The 21,807-nt window shown below is 36.9% G+C and overlaps 1 protein-coding gene across 6 annotated transcripts in view; it reads right to left on the reverse strand.

The window, feature by feature from the left end:
• slc2a9l2 (solute carrier family 2 member 9, like 2) overlaps positions 1-21,807 on the reverse strand; it is a 321,644-nt gene that overhangs the window by 55,558 nt on the left and 244,279 nt on the right. For 5 of the 6 annotated variants that reach the window (XM_017705365.2, XM_017705366.2, XM_037544988.1 and 2 more), the window contains 2 exons: positions 19,456-19,557; positions 13,544-13,619 (listed from right to left, as the gene is read on the reverse strand). In XM_017705365.2, coding sequence (XP_017560854.1) covers positions 13,544-13,619; positions 19,456-19,557 — 178 coding nt within the window. Of the gene's footprint in view, positions 1-4,741; positions 5,442-13,543; positions 13,620-19,455; positions 19,558-21,807 lie in introns of those variants that run through there. The other variant, XM_037544990.1, reaches the window with a different exon arrangement.

A 21,807-nucleotide genomic window follows, 5' to 3' on the forward strand; every position in this document is an offset into this window, starting at 1 on the left:
CTGGTCCCCATTTTTAAGAACAAGGGTGATGTGCAGAGCTGCAGTATCTACAGAGGTATAAAGTTGATGAGCCACACCATGAAGGTATGGGAAAGAGTTGTTGAAGCAAGGCTAAGGCGAGAGGTTCAGATCAGTGAGCATGCCCAGAAAGAGAACCACAGATGCAATTTTTGCGTTGATAGTGTTGGTAGAGAAGTACAGAGAACGTCAGAAGGCGCTACATTGTGTCTTTGTGGATCTAGAGAAGGCATATGATAGGGTGCCAAGAGAGGAACTGTGATACTGTATGAGGAAGTCAGGTGTAGCTGAAAAGTATGTTAGGGTGGTGCAGGACATGTATGAGGATAGTGAGACAGTGGTGAGGTGTGCAGTTGGAGTGACAAATGGTTTCAAGGTGAAGGTAGGGTTACATCAGGGATCAGCTTTGAGCCCCTTCTTGTTTGCAATGGTGATGGACACGTTGACAGATGAGGTCAGGCAGGAGGCTCCATGGACCATGATGTTTGCAGATGACATTGTAATCTGTGGTGAGAGTAGAGAGCAGGTGGAAGAGAATCTGGAGAGGTGGAGCTTTTCACTGGAGAGGAGAGGAATGAAGGTCAGTAGGCGGAATACATGTGTGTCAGTGAGAGGGAGGCAGGTGGAAAGGTGAAGATGGTAGAGGTCATAAAGGTGGATGACTTCAAATATCTTGGGTCAACCATCCAGAGCAATGGACAGTGTAGAAAAAAGGTGAAGAAGAGGGTGCAGGCAGGATGGAGTGGGTGGAGACGGGTGTCAGGGCTGATGTGTGACAGAAGGATAGCAGCAAGAGTGAAAGGGAAGGTTTACAAGACAGTAGTGCGTCCTGCTATGATGTATGGTTTGGAGACCGTGGCTCTGTCTAAAAGACAGGAGGCTGAGGTGGAGGTGGCGGAGATGAAGATGCCGAGATTTTCGTTGGGAGTGACAAGGATGGACAAGATTAGAAATGAGCAAATCAGAGGGACAGTGAAGGTGGAGCAGTTTGGAGATAAAGCCAGAGAGGCCAGGTTGAGATGGTTTGGACATGTGTTGAGGAGGAATAGTGGATATATTGGTCAAAGAATGTTGGAGATGGAGCTGCCGGGTAGAAGGAGAAGAGGTAGACCTCAGAGAAGATTTATGTATGTAGTGAAGGTGGACATGGAGATGGTTGGTGTAAAAGTAGAGGAGGCAGTGGATAGGGCAAGATGGAGGCAGATGATCCACTGTGGCGAACCCTAAAGGGAGCAGCCAAAAGAAGAAGTTTCAGGTAATGTTCATATCAGCCATCAGAATGCGAAAGAATGTGATCTCGGTACTTTTGACCATGGCATGACTGTTGGTGACAGATGGGCTGGTTTATTTATATTACTGCTGGGATCTTCTGTTATTTACACAGGCAACAGTCTCTAGAGTGTAGAACAGCACAATAAAGCAAAAAAAAAACATCCAGTGAACAGCAGTTCTGCAGATGGAGAACCTTGTTGATGAGAGAGGTCATAAAAATGACTAGACTTGTTTATACTGACAGAAAGAAAGGCTTAGGTAACTCAGATAAAGATGCCAAGAGGCTTTACCAGTTGATGTGGAAAAAATTACAGTTTTTATCTCCTTGTCCAAAACTATGTGGAATAGATTTAAGTAATTTTACTATAAACATAGAAAAGAATGAGATTTTCAGCACAATTGAAAGCCTAAATGATGGAAAATCACCTGGGCCAGACAGGCTGCTGGCTGAATTCTATAAAGCTTGCTCATAACAAATTAGTGACCTACTGATGGAGAATTTTATGAAGGACTTTAAAAGGGAATGTTAAGATTTAAGGGAATGAGAGTTTTTATCAGGGTGTAGTGTTGCTGATTTATAAAAAAAGGACATCAGTATAATTTAGACAATTAGTGACAAATAAGAATGTTGAATATAGATTATAATATTTTAGCCAAAGACCTAACGAATCGAATAAATGAGTTCTTAAATACAATAATTGAATTTGAGCAAACGTTCAATAAAAGGTCATTTTATGATCGCTAATTTATGCATAGATAGGGACATCATTTCACATGAGCAAACCTGAGGACTTCTGTTTAATCACTCTGGACCAGAAAAAGGCTTTTGATGATTTTCCTCTACAATTCATTGATATGAAAGTCTTATATAAGAAATCAATAGTTCAGATTAGTGTGCTGCACTCTATATTATAGCCATAAGTCCTCTTTTATTTCTCAGGTGACTAATAAATTAAATAGGTCAAAACCTCAGCTTATGCAGACAATATTCTTCATTAAAAGTCAGTGTGAATTTAATGTGGTATGCGAACATTTCAAAAACTATGAAGAGGTTGCTGGGGCTAAATTTAACACAGATAAGACAGTGGGGATATGGCTGGGTGGAAATAAACTGCCTCACATGAGTGTAGACTTTGAGTGTATCTTGAATAATGGAAAGTCTCAAATTATAAAATCAAGATCCAAATTAGTAAAATTTTTGTTCTGTCAACATTGTTGGTCTTAGACACAATTTTCCCTCCCAATGAGAAATGCTTCATGAGACTAAATAAAATGTGTGTGCGATTTATTTGGAGTACTGCAAGGGAAGTGGTTAAATTTTATTTAAATCTAAAAATTTAGCAGCTCTCGGGGCAATGGACATTGATTTAAATCTTAAAATAGCTTCTTGCATAATAGTAGCACAGGCAATAAAGAGTGGTACAGTGTGGGTGGCTAACACTAGAAGTTGGGGGAAAAAGAAAGGAAAGGCAAGAAAAATGTTCCATACTACAAATTAATATATGGCCATTTTACTTTCAAATATGAAAAGCTTCAGATTGACTGGCGTAACTTTCCTAGTAAAAAGACTTAGAATATTATAAGAACAAATCTATGGAGGTCTCTATCAGCATAAACATGGCTAGTAAGTGTGGGGATGTGGGCTAGTAACTGTACGATGTGTCGTTAAGTTACATCACCATGAAAAAATGTCCAACTGTAGATTGTGATGAAGATGAGACCACTGAACATCTGTTAATTCACTGTGAACGATCTGTGGACATAAGGAAAAGACTGAAAGCACTAGGTGTAAAGTTTCATATAAACATTAAGACTATAACGTTTGGAATTTTTGAGGGGAGATTGTCAAGAAATGTTAAAGTTTTTATGGTTAGTTGTATGTGTTAAAATATGGAAAATGGAATATGGAAACCTGCTTTGTGTCAAAAATCCAGGATGGTGGAGGTGGTGTAATGGTGTGGGGATGTTTTCTTAGCACACTTTGGGCCTGTTAATACCAATCACTAATTGTTTGAATGACATAGCCTATTTAATTATTGCTGCTAACCATGTGCATCCCTTCACTGCCACAATTTACCCATCTTATAATGGTTACCTCCAGTATGACAATGCATCATGTCAATAAGTAAAAGCCATTTTAAACTGGTTTTATGAACATAACAACAAGTTCAATGTTCTTTAGTGGCCTTCACAGTTACTAGATCTAAGTCTAGAACACCTTTGGGATGTGGTGGAACAAGAGATTCGCAGCATGAAAGTGCACCAGAAAATCACAGTCCTTGCAGAAACTGCATCTTGTAATTATGTATCAGAATCTCAAAGGAATGTTTCCAATGTTTTGTGGAATCTATTAAAACAAAAAAAAAACTGAGGCTCCCTACCCAGCATTTGAATAGTGTTCCTAATAAAGTGTATATCGGTGTTTCTGCAACTGTGAGGACTTTTAAGTACTTATATAGAATAAAGAACCAGAAAGACTCAGAGGAAACTATCTGTTTTGTTGAAGGAGAATTGCAGGCAGGGTTGTCTTTATGGTTATCAGGGGCTACATCTCCCTGTCATTAAATGAGAGCATGCAGTTCCATAGACAATGAGAATGATAATCAAATTAATCGATCCACAAGGAGACAAGAGTGTGTGAAGGTCCAGTGCACCACTACAACAGTCAAGACCCTAATGCATTATGCAGCCCCTTACAGGATAAGCCCACTTTATCCTCCAAATGTTATGATATTTTTCTCAAAATATTACAACTTTATTCTCAAAATGTTATTACTTTTTTCTCTTAATATTACGACTACGAAGTCTACTATTTTTATTTTTATGAACAGTGGCCCTAAAACACCGTCATAGAACCATAGGCTTGCACTGGTTCGGTATGTCCAACAGGTCAAAACAAGCTCAAAACAATGAGCGCACTGTACCCTGATTGGTATTCTTGCTTCACGCTTCTTTTGTTTTGACTTGTTGCATTTTTATACACACATAAACCAAAATGAACGACAGATTTTGCATAATGTAGTGGAGTAAAAAGTATGATATTTGACTTTGAAATGTAGTGGAATGAAAGTAAAAAGTCACCAAAATGGAAGTACTTAAGTATAGATACACAAAAAAATACTTACAATAATTAATAATAATAATAATAATACTGCAACAAATTACATCTACTTAGTTACTGCCCACCACTGATTTTTGGATATATGTTGATATTTTTAGTATGAAGCATAGGAAATACAGTTATATGCAAAAGTTTGGGCATCCATGACAAAGGACATATTTTGTTAATTTTCTGAACAAAAATAAGTTTTAATGTACAATTACTGCCCTGTGCAAAAGTTATAGTACATATATACGTTGTGTTTATTTTTCCAATATCTTAAATTCAGCAAATTTTGTAAGGGGGAGCGAGGAGGCAGACGCACACGCTGAGATAAGCGAGATTTATTATGGGCAAATCCAGTGTCATAGTCAAAGCGGTCCAACTTCAAAGAGCCAACACGGATAGAACGAGGGTAAGACATGATAGACGGCAGAATACAACTCTTAACACAGACAAGCACATTCAACAGAGACTGGTACAATCATACAAAGACTGGTAAACACAAGGGGCAAACCCAGGGCTTAAATACATGGAACAATGAGGGACAGGTGAACACAATCAGGGGCGGAGCAACCAAACAGGGGGCAGGCCTTAAACCAAAACAAACGCACATGGACAAACCAAAACAAAAAGGCACATGGAGTGGGAGGAGCCAATCGTGACAAATGAACAGAAATTCTGCACTAAAATCAAATTTAAGATGGTTCCTTCTGCTCAGGCTGTGCTTTCAAGCTGAAAAAAGTCTAAAGTTCATATCTAATTGTGTGTTGTCTATTCTTTGTTTCATTACTTATGAGTTCCAAATGTCCTCTGGGAGAGGACTATGCATCAAAAGCTTCATGAAATGGGTTTGCATGGCCAAGCAGCTGCATACAAGCCTAACATCATTATATGCAATGCCAAGTGTTGGCTGGAGTGGTGTAAAGGCTGCCACCACTGAAAATGTGTCTCTTGAGTGAAGAGTCATGCTTCATTTTCTGGCAGTGTGATGGATGAATCTGGGTTTGGTAGATGCCAGGAGAGTGGTGGCTACTCCAATGCATAGTGCCTAAGGTTGTGGAAAGAGAAAAAAATAGTCTGGGGCTGTTTTCCAGGGTTTGGGCTATAGACCTTTTAGTTCCCATAAAGGATCATTTTAATGCTACAGTATACAAATACATTTTAGACAATTATATGCTTCCATCTTTGATGTAACAGTTTGGGAACAGCCCTTTCCTTTTCAGTATGATTGTACCCCTGTGAACAAAGCTAGGCCCATAAAGACATAGTTTGAGGAGTTTGGTGGAGTTTTCAGTGACTTTGCAAAGAGGCCTGACCTCAACCCCACTGAACACCTATAGGTTTAGGAATGGGATAGCCAACAAAGGCTCCTATATGTGTGATGGTCAGATGTCCACATACTTGTGGCCATATAGGGTATGCTATATTTTATCCATATTACCAACTGCTGGCCTTAGATTAGTGAGGTGTCTTACATGGGCTGACAGAGAAGTAGAATTCAAAGTGGAGAATGAGAACAATCCTAGGAGAATGTCGCCTCTGTTAAAATATGTGGACCTTTCACACATTTGCATATGTCTCTGAGGGCAAATTTCATCATTAAGTGTGGGATGTGTGTGCATGTCCTTGACAGCTTCAACACCACGGTGTGTGTGTATGTGTGTGTCAGGCTGGGTAATTGAATATGCTGCAGTGATGAGTTAATATAGGAACGTGTAACAGTTCTGATTGTGCCATCAGTTCATCTGCAGTGTGTGTGTATGTGCATGTGCAGTTAGTTATCAGTTAGTTGCCAATTGAGATTCCTGCATTATCAGCAGCAGCTTTATGATAACAATAAAGACATACAGGGCTATTCTTAATGCAGTCTAGAACAAAAGCATATCCATCTTACTGACAACACTTACATACAAACAAACATTATAGAGATTGTGGGCCATTTCTCATGAATATGGATTTGTAGTCAGTCAGTCAGGAGATGATTATGTAAATGCAGTGGACGCCATCTGCTAAAAAAGAGTGGCATTAGCAAATATTTTAGGAATAACTTTTCATAATTATTCTCACAAATTCCATTCAGAAGAAAAAGAGCAGGAAGCAAAAAGGTCAGGACAGCAGAGCGACTTTTAAAAGACATTCAAACTTCCAGACAGCTACTTTATACCCAACCAGTCTCAGGAGACACATGGATGGTATAGAAAAGTACCGGTCAAAAGGATACACCTATTCTTAATTTTGACCTCAGAACAACTGTGGTTTGTCTACAGACTTATTGCATACTATGTTTAGCTCTACATAAGATGTTACACTACCCAGTGTGACTTTGACTTACAGGCATACAACACATATACTACAGACTCTAGCAACATTCTAAACATCAGAGCATCTGCAAGAACAGAAATCTGAGTGCAATTAATAGTTTATATTTGTGAAATTTAAATTCCATAATCTGTTAGATTTACAATACTCATAATGTTAGCTAAATATTTTAGGCTACAGGCTCTTCAATTGGCTATAATGATCAAATGAGAATGTTTAATGTTTAGATTTTGTATTGCATAATGTATTGATGACACCCTATAATGAGAATAACAATTCAGTAACTAGTGTATTGATGAACTAGTGTCATGCAAAGTATTTCAGAAGGTAATGTAGGAAAACCATATGTCCCACTAACAGTGTGTGTAGACAACCATGCCAGGGCAACAGGATAATGCCATCATGTATCATAGATGTTCGACAAGCAACCCAATGACAATACTTAAAATGCGATAATATCAGGTATAGTGTGGAATAGAGTGGAAAAGTCTTTGTACAACATTAATTGATGCTTTATTCCTTATTTGAATGAATGGTGCAAGGGTGTGGGCAAACATTTTTGCACTCTACTTATATTATGGTAACACAAGTCCACTAGCAACATCCTTGCATACTTGCAGGATACATACTGCAGTGACATCCTAGCAACCACCTGGGATACCCTAGCAAACACCTTAGATACTAGAGCAACTGCCTACTAACAGATTTATAAACCACTAGAGATGTACTTGCAATCACATACATATCTACAACCTAGAAACCACCATTGCATAACACCACAGAAAAACTTGTCAAATTTTGAAAAAACACCTTGTCAAATATATGGAACACCACAACAATGACCTAGCATCCACCTGGGACACCAAAGCAACCAACAAGCAACACCTCAGCAACTACTTGAAACACAAAAACAACCACCTAGCAAGACCCTAGCAATCACCTGGTAACCTGATTTTGTGAGCTCATATGCTCTTGCTTTGTATTATGCATAATTCTAACCTGATAAAATCACATATACTGCGGCTCCTGAGTGGTGCAACAGTCTAAGCATTGGATCTATCACTGGGAGATTGGGAATGGGGTAGGATGGCCCTCCGTCTACCTCATCACTCAGCAATAGTAAATCTATAATGTTTTACTTTAATGTTATATAGTTATAGCTAGTTTGTACTCATCTGTCAGTTATTGACACTCTGTCAAAACTAAGGCTAAACTAATAACAAAATGTAGGCTGTCAAATGATTAAAATAACGAATTGTGATTGATCTCATTCTTTTTAGTTAATTGTGATTAATTGCATTTACAATCTATTTATAATCTAACCCCAATTCCAGGCATCAAATTCAAAATGAGTGAATATTTGCAAAAAACAATAAAGTTTATCCGTTTTAACATTAAATATCTTGTCTTTATAGTGCATACAAGTGAATATAGGTTGAAAAGGATTTGCAAATCATCGTATTCTGTTTTTATTTATGTTTTACACAACATCCCAACTTCACTGGAATTGGGGTTGTATGATTGTAGTCCTCTACCTCTAATACCACTGTTACGCCTTCTTTCAAGGGAAAGTGGTTTATCCATAGATCTCTCGCCAGAACTGTGCAATGTGTTCTGCTGATATTGCATCAGAGTTGTGCTTTGCTTTAAAGTGATACTTTGGACTCAATGTACTTCGTCGATAAACAAATTCACACATTTTATAGCTGAAAATAAATGGTTTTATCAAGACAGCCATCAGTAGAACTTGCCATTTAAAATAAAGCTGAACAACATGATGACATGATGACAACATGAGTTTCAAATAAGGAAAATGCATTTAGAAATTAATGACGTTAATATTTTGTGTTAATGTTTTCATTTTGACACCGCAAATAATAGCTATTAAAAATTGCCCTAGACATTGACAAAGTTGAATAATATCTCTGTATAAAAAATGTGAGGCCTGGGCTGAGGTATGTTTTCCTTGCTCTGGGGCTGTTGGGTGGGGGGTTTCAGGAAGGAGGGCGATTTTTCCCAGGGGATTAAAGTCGACAGCCATGCAGAAAACTTGCCAAAACCAGCTTCACAGTGTATGGGTGCAGCTGTCTCCGCTCAGCTCCTGAAAGCCAAAAGCTACAGGTCCAGGCTGAGAGAAGATGCCCGGTGATGGTGTCAGGTGCAGCTGAGGGATAGGTCAGTGCGTGGGTCAGCGCTGCAGCTGAAGCCCAGGTAACAGGAGACGGTTAAAGCGGGGAACCAGACTGACCGCACCCATCACACAGAGCCTGTCACTGCCTCTTTCTCTCTACCTCAAACTGTCACAGCCTTGACCTCAGCCAAACCTGCTCTGAGTGAGAATGAGAGAGACAGATAGTGAGATAAAGTGAGCAAGAGAAAGAAGAGAATGAATCTGAATATCCCAGAGAGCAGCTCTTCCCAGTTGAGTAGTGTGAATGCAATAAGTGAAGCTTATACTAGCCATACTTATTTTGATGCACACACACACACACACACACACACACACACACACACACACACACACACACACACACATATATATATATATATATATATATATATATATATATGTGTGTGTGTTTCCACTCATGTCACTTTCCGTTATTTTGGTGACGAATGCTATTATTATCATTATTAATTGGTTATTGGAATTATTGGAATTGGAATTATTATTCACATATTAACACTTTTCTCAGCAAATAAACACAAACTACTGTACTTTGGAGCCAAAACTAACAAACAAGGTATACTTGAAAACAGCCAACTTCCCACATTATTGACATCCATGGAAAAATAAGGCTTCCGCACCTCCAAAATCCCAGTTTAACTCCTGCAAGCTACCTACACACTCCTGCTACAAATGAAAAATGTAAACTTTGTTTTAGACACTTAGCATTCGTCACCAAAATAACGGAAAGTGACATGAGTGGAAACACACACACACATATATATATACCTAGGTTGTATGTGTGTGTGTGTGTGTGTGCATCAAAATAAGTATGGCTAGTATAAGCTATATATATATATATATATATATATATATATATATATAAAAGAAAATTATATATATATATATATATATATATATATATATATATATATAAAAGAAAAGACAAAATTTGCAATAGAATCAGCTATGAGTCCATGAATTCCTGCTGTTGGTGCCAAATTCTGACCATACAATCGCTGTGCCTTAGCAGAAATTGAGATTCATCAGACCGGACTCAATTTTTCTTCAATTGTCCGGTTTTGGTGAGCTCACTGCAACCTCAGCTTTTTGTTCTTGACCGACAGAGGTGGAATTCCATCATTGTCTTCTGCTGTTGTAGCCCATCCACCAAAGTATCATGTGTTGTGCATTCTGAGATGCTTTTCTGAACATGATAATTATACAAAGAGGTCAAAAGAGGTTTTAAATTCTACTGTTGTCTGAAGCTGCTGGCCTATTGATGCATGATTATATGCCCTGCATTGCTGCCATATGATTGGCTGATTAGACAACTGCATGAATAAGTAGTTGTACAGGTGTTCCTAATATAGATAAGTAAACATATATTCAATTAGTCTGAGGGTAACAGTATAGGAAAAGCACAAATGACATGCGGCAAAATCTAAAGTCTTTTACTATATCTGATATTTGCATCTATAGTAAATGTCTAAGCTAAACATCAATGCTAACACATCGTTGTGCTTTGCTGTAGCTAGCTTGTGTGTTCAGTGAGATTCTGTTTTTGTCTTTTATTAAAGTGGTGATGTTGTTTGACAGCTGGGCCCTGGTGAAGGAGAAAGCTATGTCCACTCTGGTCATGTCACAGACAGCAATTACTCATAGGAACAGACCACAGGGTCAAAGGGACTTCAGTGAGTATGGGGGGAGCAGGCAAAACAACACTTTTTTGAGCATCTATCATTTTCTGTTAATCCTATATTAATGCAGTACGCATTTGTAATGTGTTATACATTTCAATGCCTGGCATAACCTTGTATAATTGCTTTTAAGTAGAGAGAGTTATATGCATTACAATATCTGTTTATAAGGAAAAGACTTTAAAGTTATAATACAATATATCTATATATAACATATAGCAAAGAATTATGGGAGGTCATTACAGGCATTAAGTGAGGTGAGTTTATTTTAAATATCTTTTAAATATTAAAGGAATTTAATTTCAAAATGTTATACCTAATATTTTACAACTTTTTGAGAAACATTAGTGCAATATACAGGTTTTAGGTTGCAGTAGCAACGTTAATAACAACAAATGACAGCTACTTTGTATAGCATTGTGTCTACATCTGATGCCAGCAATGTAGAAGAAGAACACTGATGCATTCCACTGTGGTTTGTGTCACTTCAACAGATATTACCTATGAGCAATTACAGAAGCTTATGCAAGGCATATAACAAATCATAAATGCACTCTAATGCAGTATGAATACAGGATTCATAGGAAGTATTATCTTTTTTTTTTTTTACCTGAGGGTTGAGTGAAAGTGCTACAAATTATACCATAGGATGGATCTTCACAGACATTGCTATGGGAATACAAGAACGTAACCAAAGTTATATTTTGTCCACTTGATTATGTTTTGCTAATTAAAAACATGTTATATTAGCACAGCTTTATGTGCTTATAACACTGCGTATACTTAGCTATCTTGCTGTTTGGCCAGTAGAATTACTAGCATCCAGGTTTTAAAATTACATTATTCAGACAAAACCAGGTTAAACCAAAAATTTCTCCAAAGAAATGGCCAAAGATTTTTACGAAAAACGTCACAGTTTTGTACATGCCAAAATAACTATGCAGTTATCCTATGTTTCTCCAAGTGGTCTTCAAATAACCAAACAATAACTTATTCACTCCTGTTATCTTTTGAAACCAGATGACTGGGACTTCATATAAACTGCTTAGCATGTTAAAAAGGAAAGTAATCAACTCCTGTTCTCAAAAATCCAATTAATACTAAGGGCTTCTGTGATTAAGTGGTGCACTGGGCTCTTGTGGAGAAAAATAAGCTTACAAGGAAAATTTTAATTTCAGAGAACTTGTGTGTGGCTCTACCAATACCTTTGAGAATATTCTTCCAGAAGCTATTTTAAGGGAAAGTGATCACAGCAGTCAGAGCAAAGGTATGGACATTTAAACCTGCCACCCTGTCAAAATCTCCAAAGCTCCAGCTACAGAAGCGTGACCAAATGTTTGTGTTAGAAAAAGGAGAATAATATGAATGGACATTTATAACAGAGCTTGAGCTTCAGCAACTGAAAAATCATGAATATTATTGCATTGTATTTTAAGCATCCTGACAACATAAAAACGCAATACAAGAGAAAAGAAAAGTTCTCTTACAGCACAAGAGAAAAAAAGTGCCTTCATGACCTTCACATTTATCATTTTGCACCCCACTTTTCCAATAGAAGACAAGCAGGTAGGTAACTTAGTCTAGCACCTGTACTCTCCGATTATGTATCATTGCTGTTTTAAAATAAGTTAACGCATCTTCTACAAAGAATGCATATGACATATACCTTTTGATTTAAAATACTGAACATTCTATTGTTCCTCAGGGCAGCAAACTCATTTTCCTTACTTCACAAAAGCATGTGCTTGGTCATATTGTCTCTTAATGGGCACATTTAAACCTCTTTTTAAAAATAAAAATTCAGTATCAATTTTCTTTAGTTACAAGAATTTGCAGAAATATGATTGATGCCTAGAAGCAACATTAGATAGGACTGGGAGATTTTTTGGTGAAAAATATTTTCCATTTTTCTCCTCTACCTTATTTTTCCAAATTTGACCAATATCAATGAACTGCCACATTTTCTCCACCTATGGTACATCCATTGATATTCTTTTATACCATTCTCCTGATCTGTACCTATACATATATTTGTAAGCTATCCCACAAGGATACAATCAGGAAAACATCAGGAACAATTACAGGAAAAGATGAATTTTGTTTGGGGTTAATCAGAATGACTTCATTGTGGCAGGTGTATGCTGCTTATTTTGGGCCCTCATTTTGAAGATGATTTGTTAACGCTGACAACAGCTATTGTGCCCATTTTGATTTTTTAAATTATTCTTCTTATTAATAATCTTCTTCTTTTTCTTTTGAATTTTGTTAGTAGCAAGATTTCTGGCTTTACCTCACAAAACAACCCTGTAATTTCAATAAGGGTGTATACATTTTTATGTGCACAGAATTCTTGCACAGAAAATAATAACACCTGAATGTTGAAGTGGTTGCTTGTAATCTCAAAATGCTTCACCAGTGGATGTAAGAAAAGATGACATTCAAGTTTATCTTCTTAAAATTTCAGGCTTGTTATGTACTAAGATGTATTATTCAGTTGCTACATGCAAAGCAAAGCAAACTGGTTGCGATGTTATCAAGTTATAGGAAGTCTGGTCACAGGTGGTTCCTTGTCATTATAGGGGTAACACAAATCAACACACAAGGGAAAATCAAACTTAACGAACAATACGTTTATTGCTATAAATCTAAGACTGAAGGTTTTACTCCAGTCATTATTTGCCAAAGATAAAGTAAAAAGATCTTAGATATCATTGAAGAGAGAAAAGTTGTTGTTATAACCTTGCTTTCTAGTGAAAACATTGCACAATATCTAAGACTGAATCTCACTACAAATCTGAAAATTGCTAATTATTAGATGTCACCCAGCCCAATAATATATATGCATGTTTTTGGATATGAAAGTATAATGTGTGTGTGCATATGCATGTTTGAGCATGTGTACGTGTGTGTGTGTGTGTGTGTGTGTGTGTGTGTGTGTGTGTGTGTGTGCTATTTCTGCATTACCTGGGCCAGAGCAGAATGAAGCAATCACAGCCAATATGGAGATAAAGCTCAGATACGGCATCCATGAGAAGCTGTCCTATATAAAGAGAGAGAGAGCAAAAGAGAGATGAAATGAAGAATGAGGAATGTATAATGAAGTAGTGAAAATGTCTGTGTGTGCGGGAAGCTGGAAGTCATTCAGGATTTTCCTCTGATGAAGCAGCCGCATGCTGCTAATCTTTTTGTTTAGCATGGTGAAATTGGGCTTAAACCTCAACAGCCAGTGAAGTGAGAGATCACATTATTAATATTCTATTCTAACATGAGAAATTAATCACATACCCTGAAAGACAGACAGAGAAAGAGAGAGAGAGAGCAAGAGAGAGAGAGAGAGAGAGAGAGAGAGAGAGAGAGAGAGAGAGAGAGAGAGAGCGGAAGATGCTCAGAGAGGCATGACTCTGTGAAATATGTTTATTAAATGTATTAACATTTTGACTGCACATACTCATTGTGATAATCACTCAGCATCCAAACTCTGGAACCTAAAATTATACTATCTACTATGACTGCAGCAGAGAATAATAACAACAATAAAGCTAAAAAATACTAGCACAACATATTGAACAGTTATACCAGACTACCACTGCAACTACTATTAATACTGTCTGTACCATTAGTACTATTATTACTACTAGTACCATTTGTACTATTACAACTACTTCTTATATTATTATTGCTACTATTACTACAATTCAAATAGCTTTGATCAATTTTAACTGATGTTACTCTACTACTACTATCATTACTATTAGTATTACGACTGCTGCTGCTGCTACTATTACCACCACAATAAACTACTTATATATATATATATATATATATATATATATATATATATATATATATATATATATATATATATAAGTAGTTTATTGTGGTGGTAGTATATATATATATATATATATATATATATATATATATATATATATATATATATATACTAGCACAAAACCAAGAACATGAATACTGCTGCTAGTACTAACAGTGCTAGTAGTACTGTTACTACTGCTTCTTATACTTTTATTGTAACCATTATTACAATTACACTATCAATCTTACCATGACACAATGAGCAGTGATGAAAGACATAACACCACTATTACTACCACTACTAATTCTACTAAACTAAAACCATGAACAATTATAACAGACATTATAATAGTACTGCTACAATTACAATTAGTACAATTAGTATTACATGTCTTTAATACAACTGCTAGTACTACTACCACTATTAGTACTACTATTTAGAATTTATTACTACTTTTAGTAGTTTATTACTACTATTACTATTAGTACTACTGCTAAACTAAACTAAAATGAGAACATGACACATGAGCAGTTGTAACAGACACTAAGTCACTACTGCTACAATCACTAATACAATTAATACTGCTGCTCACACTATGAATACTATTACTATGACTAAACTATTATTACTTCAGTTCAACTAAAAGTACTAGCATGATATACTGAACAGTTATAATAGATGTTATATTACAACTATTATTACTACTATCAATATTGTGATTACTAATACTATTAGTACTGCTGGATCTGAGTATCATTATTAGTACTACAATTGCAACTACTAGGACTGCAAGGACTATTACTACACATAGTAATGAGCAGTTATAACACAGGTTGTACTACTAGGACCACAACGATTCACAGAAACATTTAATTTCTTACCAACATACTTCACAAGTTAGCTTACATCAAGCCTAGATGATGTCTATTTCCTTCTTATTCATAATGCAGCTCATCCGTGGTAATTTGCATCATGATATATTCACTTACAATTCCAGACTTATTACATACTACAGCTTATTATTAGCAATCACATGGACTCACTGCACACTGGCTGCAATGTTTTTAGGCTATGTAAGTGTATAATAAAACTCTGGGCCTGCCAGTGGGCTCTAGCCATTTAAGTGGTTAAAGTAAATAGCCTAATGTAATCATTGAGTGGGTAGAGTGGCATGCATTGTTTGAGGCATGACAATAGTACATGTCATTTATTAGCAATGGGACCCATAAGATCCCAGTTGTGCCCCTGACTACTTCTACTAATTATAATATCCTGTCATTGCATGCAGTAGAGAGGTAACAATGTAGACACAGAGATGTGTACACAATCACACAGAAAATCACACAAAATGTCTCAGTGAATTAAATGATATTTTTGGGAAGCCAATAAAAAACTTCCATCCATCCACCCTTTCATTCATCTGTCCATCCATCTGTTCTCTAAGCTGTTTATCCTTCTGGGTCACAGAGTGTGCTGGATCCTACACCAGCTTTCATCACACAGAAGGCAGGAAACACTCTGGACAGGACATCAGCCCATCGCAGGGCAGACACACAGACATACACGTCCAGGGGCAATTTAGCATCTCCAATTGGCCTGACTGCATGTCCATGACCTCATTTTCTCAACATGATAGGACAACCTGATGTTTTTGCTCAAGTGAGGATATTTTGTGAGTCCTCACTTGAGCTGTTTTTTTTTAGGGTGGGGGGGGTGGCTAGAGGAGCAGAAAATTGCCTTTTGGATACTGAGGTTAAGATCAGGGTTAGGTTCAGACATAGGTGTAGTATTATTTAGCTACAGTAATACAAACATCAATAGAAATCTATGGAAGTCCTTGAAGTATAGCAAGACACATGTGGGTGTAAGTGCTGTGGGGTTGCAACTGAAAAGTTAGAAATTATTATTTTATTTAAATGGCACAGAGTTGTTTAACAGAGCAATCTTTGAATAAAACTGATGTAATGACTGTAACAGAAATAAACTAAAACAAAGATTTCTGTTCAAAGGAAGCATAAATGAAGTAAAGCTCTGATTATGCCCATTACATTTGGAGCCCTAAGCAGCACCTACTTATGCCCTCCCTGTCTGACCCTAGCCACCCAAATGATGCAAGTATAAAAAAACATATTAATAAATTCAGTTTGATCAGGGAAATTAAGAATCTCTGGACTCTGGAATTCACTTTTTCTAAGCTTTAATTGAATACTTTGTTTACATTTTGAATATATTTCACTGGATCACACAGTGGCATTAGGGGGGATAAGTGACTTCTTAAACCACTAACAGCAAGAAATGGCCCTGATTCCTATATAAGAAGAGTCTTAATTAGGACAATTACTGTTGCACATTGTAGCAAAGCATCTATATGGTATTGCAAATTTGCCACTGCAACATCCTCAGTCACTAGATATCCTTGCAGACTTGTACCAAGACTAATAAAATAACAAACAAGATGAGATTATACAGCCCAAATTCACCCTGGAAACAATATGATGACCCTAGAAACTCTTGTGCTTGTGTAGAGTCTGTCACTTAGGGACACTGGCTATTCTTATACAGCCTGTCAGGGGTTCAGCAATAACATCTTTCACCAAAAAATCCAGGTCAGAAGAGAATCAAATATTCGTAAACAATCACACATTTTCCCTCTGTGCAATACAACAATTTTTCTAGACTGTCCATTCATTAACATTTTCCAATAGGAATACAAATGATTCTAAAATAATGGAATGCAAATGAGGAAGGTCAAAGAATGAAGCCTCAACAATGGAGCAGAAGCAAATGAGGAAAGGTCGACTCACACTGGGAGAGAATGCCCACACAATGGCAGTGTCCAGCAAATGCTAAGAAATGCATGTTCACTCATAGGTAATGATGTCACATAACATGCCTTAGTAAGATGTCAGACAAACACAAGCCCAAGCCACCAGAACCGTGCAACTTGGCATATATTTTTCAGTGCAACTTGGCATATATTCTGTCTAGTCTTTGCAACTGTACTGGAGAGCTAGAACACCATCCTTTCAAGAGATATTACCTCCACAGGATTTGATAGTGGTGGAAAGTTGTGTGTCCATAATCTTCCATAAGCGTTCAAGTGAGTGCAGGGGACTGCAAAGGAACAGGTTGGGGCCGATGAAGGCTGAAGTGTGTAGCACATAAATTCATCTTCTATTGCATCACTCACTACAGAGTTCCAAACGGCTACTGGAAGCAATATCAGCATAAAACTGTGCACTGGGAGCTTCATGAATCCAAGCAACGGCTGGAGTGATGTAAAGCAACTGGACTCTGGAGCAGTCTGCTCTAGAGCTCTGGTGTGATGAATCATGCTTCACAATCTGGGTTTGGTGGATGTCAGGAATGCATACTGCCAACAGAAAAGTTTGGTGGAGGTGGGATAATGGACGGGAGCTGTTTTTCATAAATATCCAGTAACCAGGTCAATGCAACAGTTTGCAAATACATTAACAATTTTAGACAATTATATGCTTCAAACTTTGTGGAAACATTTTGGAGAAGTCCTTTTCCTGTTCCAGCATGACTGTGCTCCTGTGCACAAAGTAAGCTCCATAAAGACATGGTTTGGTGAATTGTTGTGGAACTCCACTGGCCTGCACAGAACCGGCTGGAAAGTCAACTGTAAGCCAAGTCTACTTGTTCAACATGAGTGCCTGACATCATAAATTTTGACTGAAGAAGCACAAATTCCTACACACACACTTTAAAATCTTGTGTGAAGATTACCTTCCCAGAAAAAAAAAACTATAACTGCAAAGGCTGGCTCAACTCAACTTTATTGCCCATGGTTTTGGAATGGGACATCTAAGAAGCTCATATAGGTCCAATGGTCAAGTGTCCATATACTTTTAGCCATAAAGTGTATAAATATTTATTGCAAAAGTTAGGCACGCTTGACCTAATTGCATTTGCTAATTTATGAAGTTAAAAGACAAACACAAAGTCTGCAAAACTATTTTAAAAACTAAAATTTTTCCACAACTGTTATTGCAGTTAATTTAAATTGAATTCACTTAATATAGAGAAAGGTAAACTGTACTACGTAACAAAAAAAAAAAATCTAAGTATAATCCCAAACCTAGCCCTGAGCTTAAACTCCAAAGGAAATTGCTCTGAAAGCTTTTGCAAAAAGATGAAATAATTCAAGAACACTGCAAAAAATGAGAGGTCACCTCAACTGACTACGTGTTTTTTCTTGAGTTGACTCAATTTGAGGACACCAGAGTTCACCCAATTCAAACTTCTTAGTTGTGTCAAAAATTCTCCCAGCTACTGTTTCTAGGTCTGAATAAACAAAGCTGAGTTTGCATTTTTACTCAGTTAATCACAGTCCCATTTGGCATATTTTCCTTTTGGGTTTCCAGAAATGGACCACAATGGTATTGCTGGGATTCAAACTAACAATCTCCTGATGTTGGGACGTATTATCAGACAGTTGCACCACATGAGACTGTACTGTAATTCAAAGTTAAAACAGCAATTTTTTTCTCCAGTGTATTAAACATTTGTAGTCACAAAATTAGTTGCTTCTTGTGTTCCTGAGTTGCACAGTGGACTAAGCCAGCAGGAGGTTGTGAGTTTGAGCCCCAGCAATGCCATAGGCATAAGTGCATACCCAACTGGAACAATGTCTAGCAGGATTGTGTGATAGAAAGAATCCTCGCAGGTGGGGAAGCCAAGTATAAAAATGAGCTAGTTTTATTTACCTAACTAAGATGCAGAACTAAACAATTAAGAGAACCTTTGACTCAACTAAGAAGTTTGAGTTGGGTGAACTTGGTGTCCTCAACTTGAGTCAACTCAAGAAAACCCATGTAATTAATTACTATATCATTTTGAGTTGACCTCTAACACAATTAACTAGGTGCTTGCATAAAAATCTATTACATTTAAAATATAATTCATGCACAGGTATTATATTCACAACTGTTCATCTTCAAAACAAAATAATGAGCTTATGTTTAGTACAGACTTTTGACTGGTACTGATTGACTAACTTGATTTAAGATCATGATGTCATAAAAGGGGCACCACTGACCTGGAAATGCAGGAAGATGGTAAGGAGAGTAAAACACACAGCCATTGCCGAAAAACCAAAAATCAACAATGGTTTCCTTCCAATACGTTCAATAACTAGACCCTGAAGGAGAGAAAGAGAGAGAGAGAGTGAGAGAGAGAGAGAGAGAGAGAGAGAGAGAGAGAGAGAGAGAGAGAGAGAATGGTTAATGTTCACTAAAAAAAAGAGTCACATCAACATGAATTAAACTAAATTTAATGTAATTGACAGTACAATCACTTGTATAAATGTAGAGAGTGTAATGAAGTTTCATTTATAAACTAAATTTGGTGTTAAAAGTTTTCCCAAGGCCATATATTTACATCATTATCTACACAAGGATCGGAAACCCAGTTGCCACTGTGGTGTTACTCATACATTACTTAGCAATTACCTAATGAGCAGTTATAACTGTATTTAAGAGCTCCACAGGGTCTCATATAAATCCTTGTTTTTTTTTACAATATTAAAAACTTGTGGCTTTACTGCCAACATTAAGTTTGGCTGTTGTTCAAAATAGCCACATTGTGGAATGTGTATCTTTCTTAATCATATTATCAGCAACTGGTGGGATTTCCAGCACTGTAATGCATTACAGGTCACTAATGCATTACAGTTATTAAGGAGAACCACAGGTCAGTACTGCACCAGAGAGGACACACAAATGCGATGCAACTTTTAGAACTCAAGCCAATCCACGACCTTGAAGAATGGTGGAGGCAATATAAAATAATTATATTTTACACACCAACCAAGAAGGCACTGGTAACCATGTGAGGACTTTATCTGTGCACATGCCTGCTAAGTCATGGGAAAAGAGAGCAATAAGGAAAAAAAAAAACAGAAAAGAGAGCAGTCAGCGGCAGCCTCCTTACAACTAAAATTAGAAACCTACACACAAAAGTAGTTCACTCAACAGTTTTATATAGTAGACAGAAAGTTATCTGGCCCTACAGCACAGTAAACTGTGGCAGTGCACTGACCATGGTGGCTGATGATAAAAAAAACCCCACCAATCCTCTATGAAGCCTCACTCACTGTAAGGTTTTGGCTGGAGCACAGCCTTCTGGGATGTCTGGCTCTGTTCACTGAGCACTCAGTGGTTGCTGCTAAAGACCTGAGGATGTCTGATTCCAACTGCACATGGAGGTCACACTCACACACACATAATACACACATACACAGTTAGAGCACTTCCACAAACACAACCGCAGAGAGAGGTGACACATGCAGGTTTGTTTTTAAATAAAGACACTATGTGGGGTTCATGGTTATGTCACGTAAAAATAATGTGAGGATCTATATATAATAATAATGGGTTTATTATTTATTCTTTAATCTTAATTACTAATTTATTCTTGAGAAGTGTCCTAAGAAAAGGCTATGTCAGATTCATGATGCGTTATTAAACCACAGAATTGTTTCCCGTTTATGATCTTTAGTGTATGTAGATTCTGTTCTTACCTACAAACAAATCTTTAATATGAAAACATTGGTGAATTTCTGATTCTGTTTTTTTAAAGGAATTCCTTCTTAAGAACAGTTGGTGAAGGAGGCCCATTGTCCCTTGTGTAAATGAAATAGCCATTAAGTAAAAGTATTTTATTTTTCAAGAGATATTTCTGAGGAGATATGATATATGATATTAAAGCTTTTATCATTGAGAGAGAGGGGAGAAAATCAAGCTCTTCTCTTGTGTCAGATCTGAAAAAATCCACAGGTGTTTCTGACTGTTCTTCTACTGTGAGACAAGGACTCAATGCTGCCTGTCTAAAAAGACATCTAGCTGTCAAGATCCCCTTGCTGAGAAAAAAAAAATAGACAAATGAAGGAATACAATATGCAAATCAAAGATGCTGCTGGTGTCCTCAGAACAATGGATTGACCACTCTTGTGATTATTAACCACGAAAAGCAGAAAATGCAACCAACTTCTAAGACTGAGCTTTGGAGTTATTCATTAAAAATATTTTCATTGAAAAACAAAAAGTGGTATCCAAAAGTCTGAGACTACTACTGAAAATGCTTTTATCTTACATTCTACATGAAAAGAGAACCTTTGAAATTTTAACTGAAATATCTTATTGTAGTATTTGGTGCTGTAAACCACTCTTTTGCTTTAATGCATGCAGCCAAGCTGGACTCCACAAGTTTGTGCAAAAAGACTCTGATGAGCAGATCAAATCCACATGAGATTCTTCTGAACAGGAGTTTCAGTGTAAGTGAGAAGAGAAAAAATAATCTCATCTTCTTTGGCCTAAACAATGTCAGCGTCACAAAAAAATAAATCAAGTAGTGATCTACAAATATTAACTTTTCTTTCTTTAAAACTTGA

This window comes from Pygocentrus nattereri, chromosome 14 (assembly GCF_015220715.1).
Source record: "Pygocentrus nattereri isolate fPygNat1 chromosome 14, fPygNat1.pri, whole genome shotgun sequence".
NCBI lineage: Eukaryota > Metazoa > Chordata > Actinopteri > Characiformes > Serrasalmidae > Pygocentrus > Pygocentrus nattereri.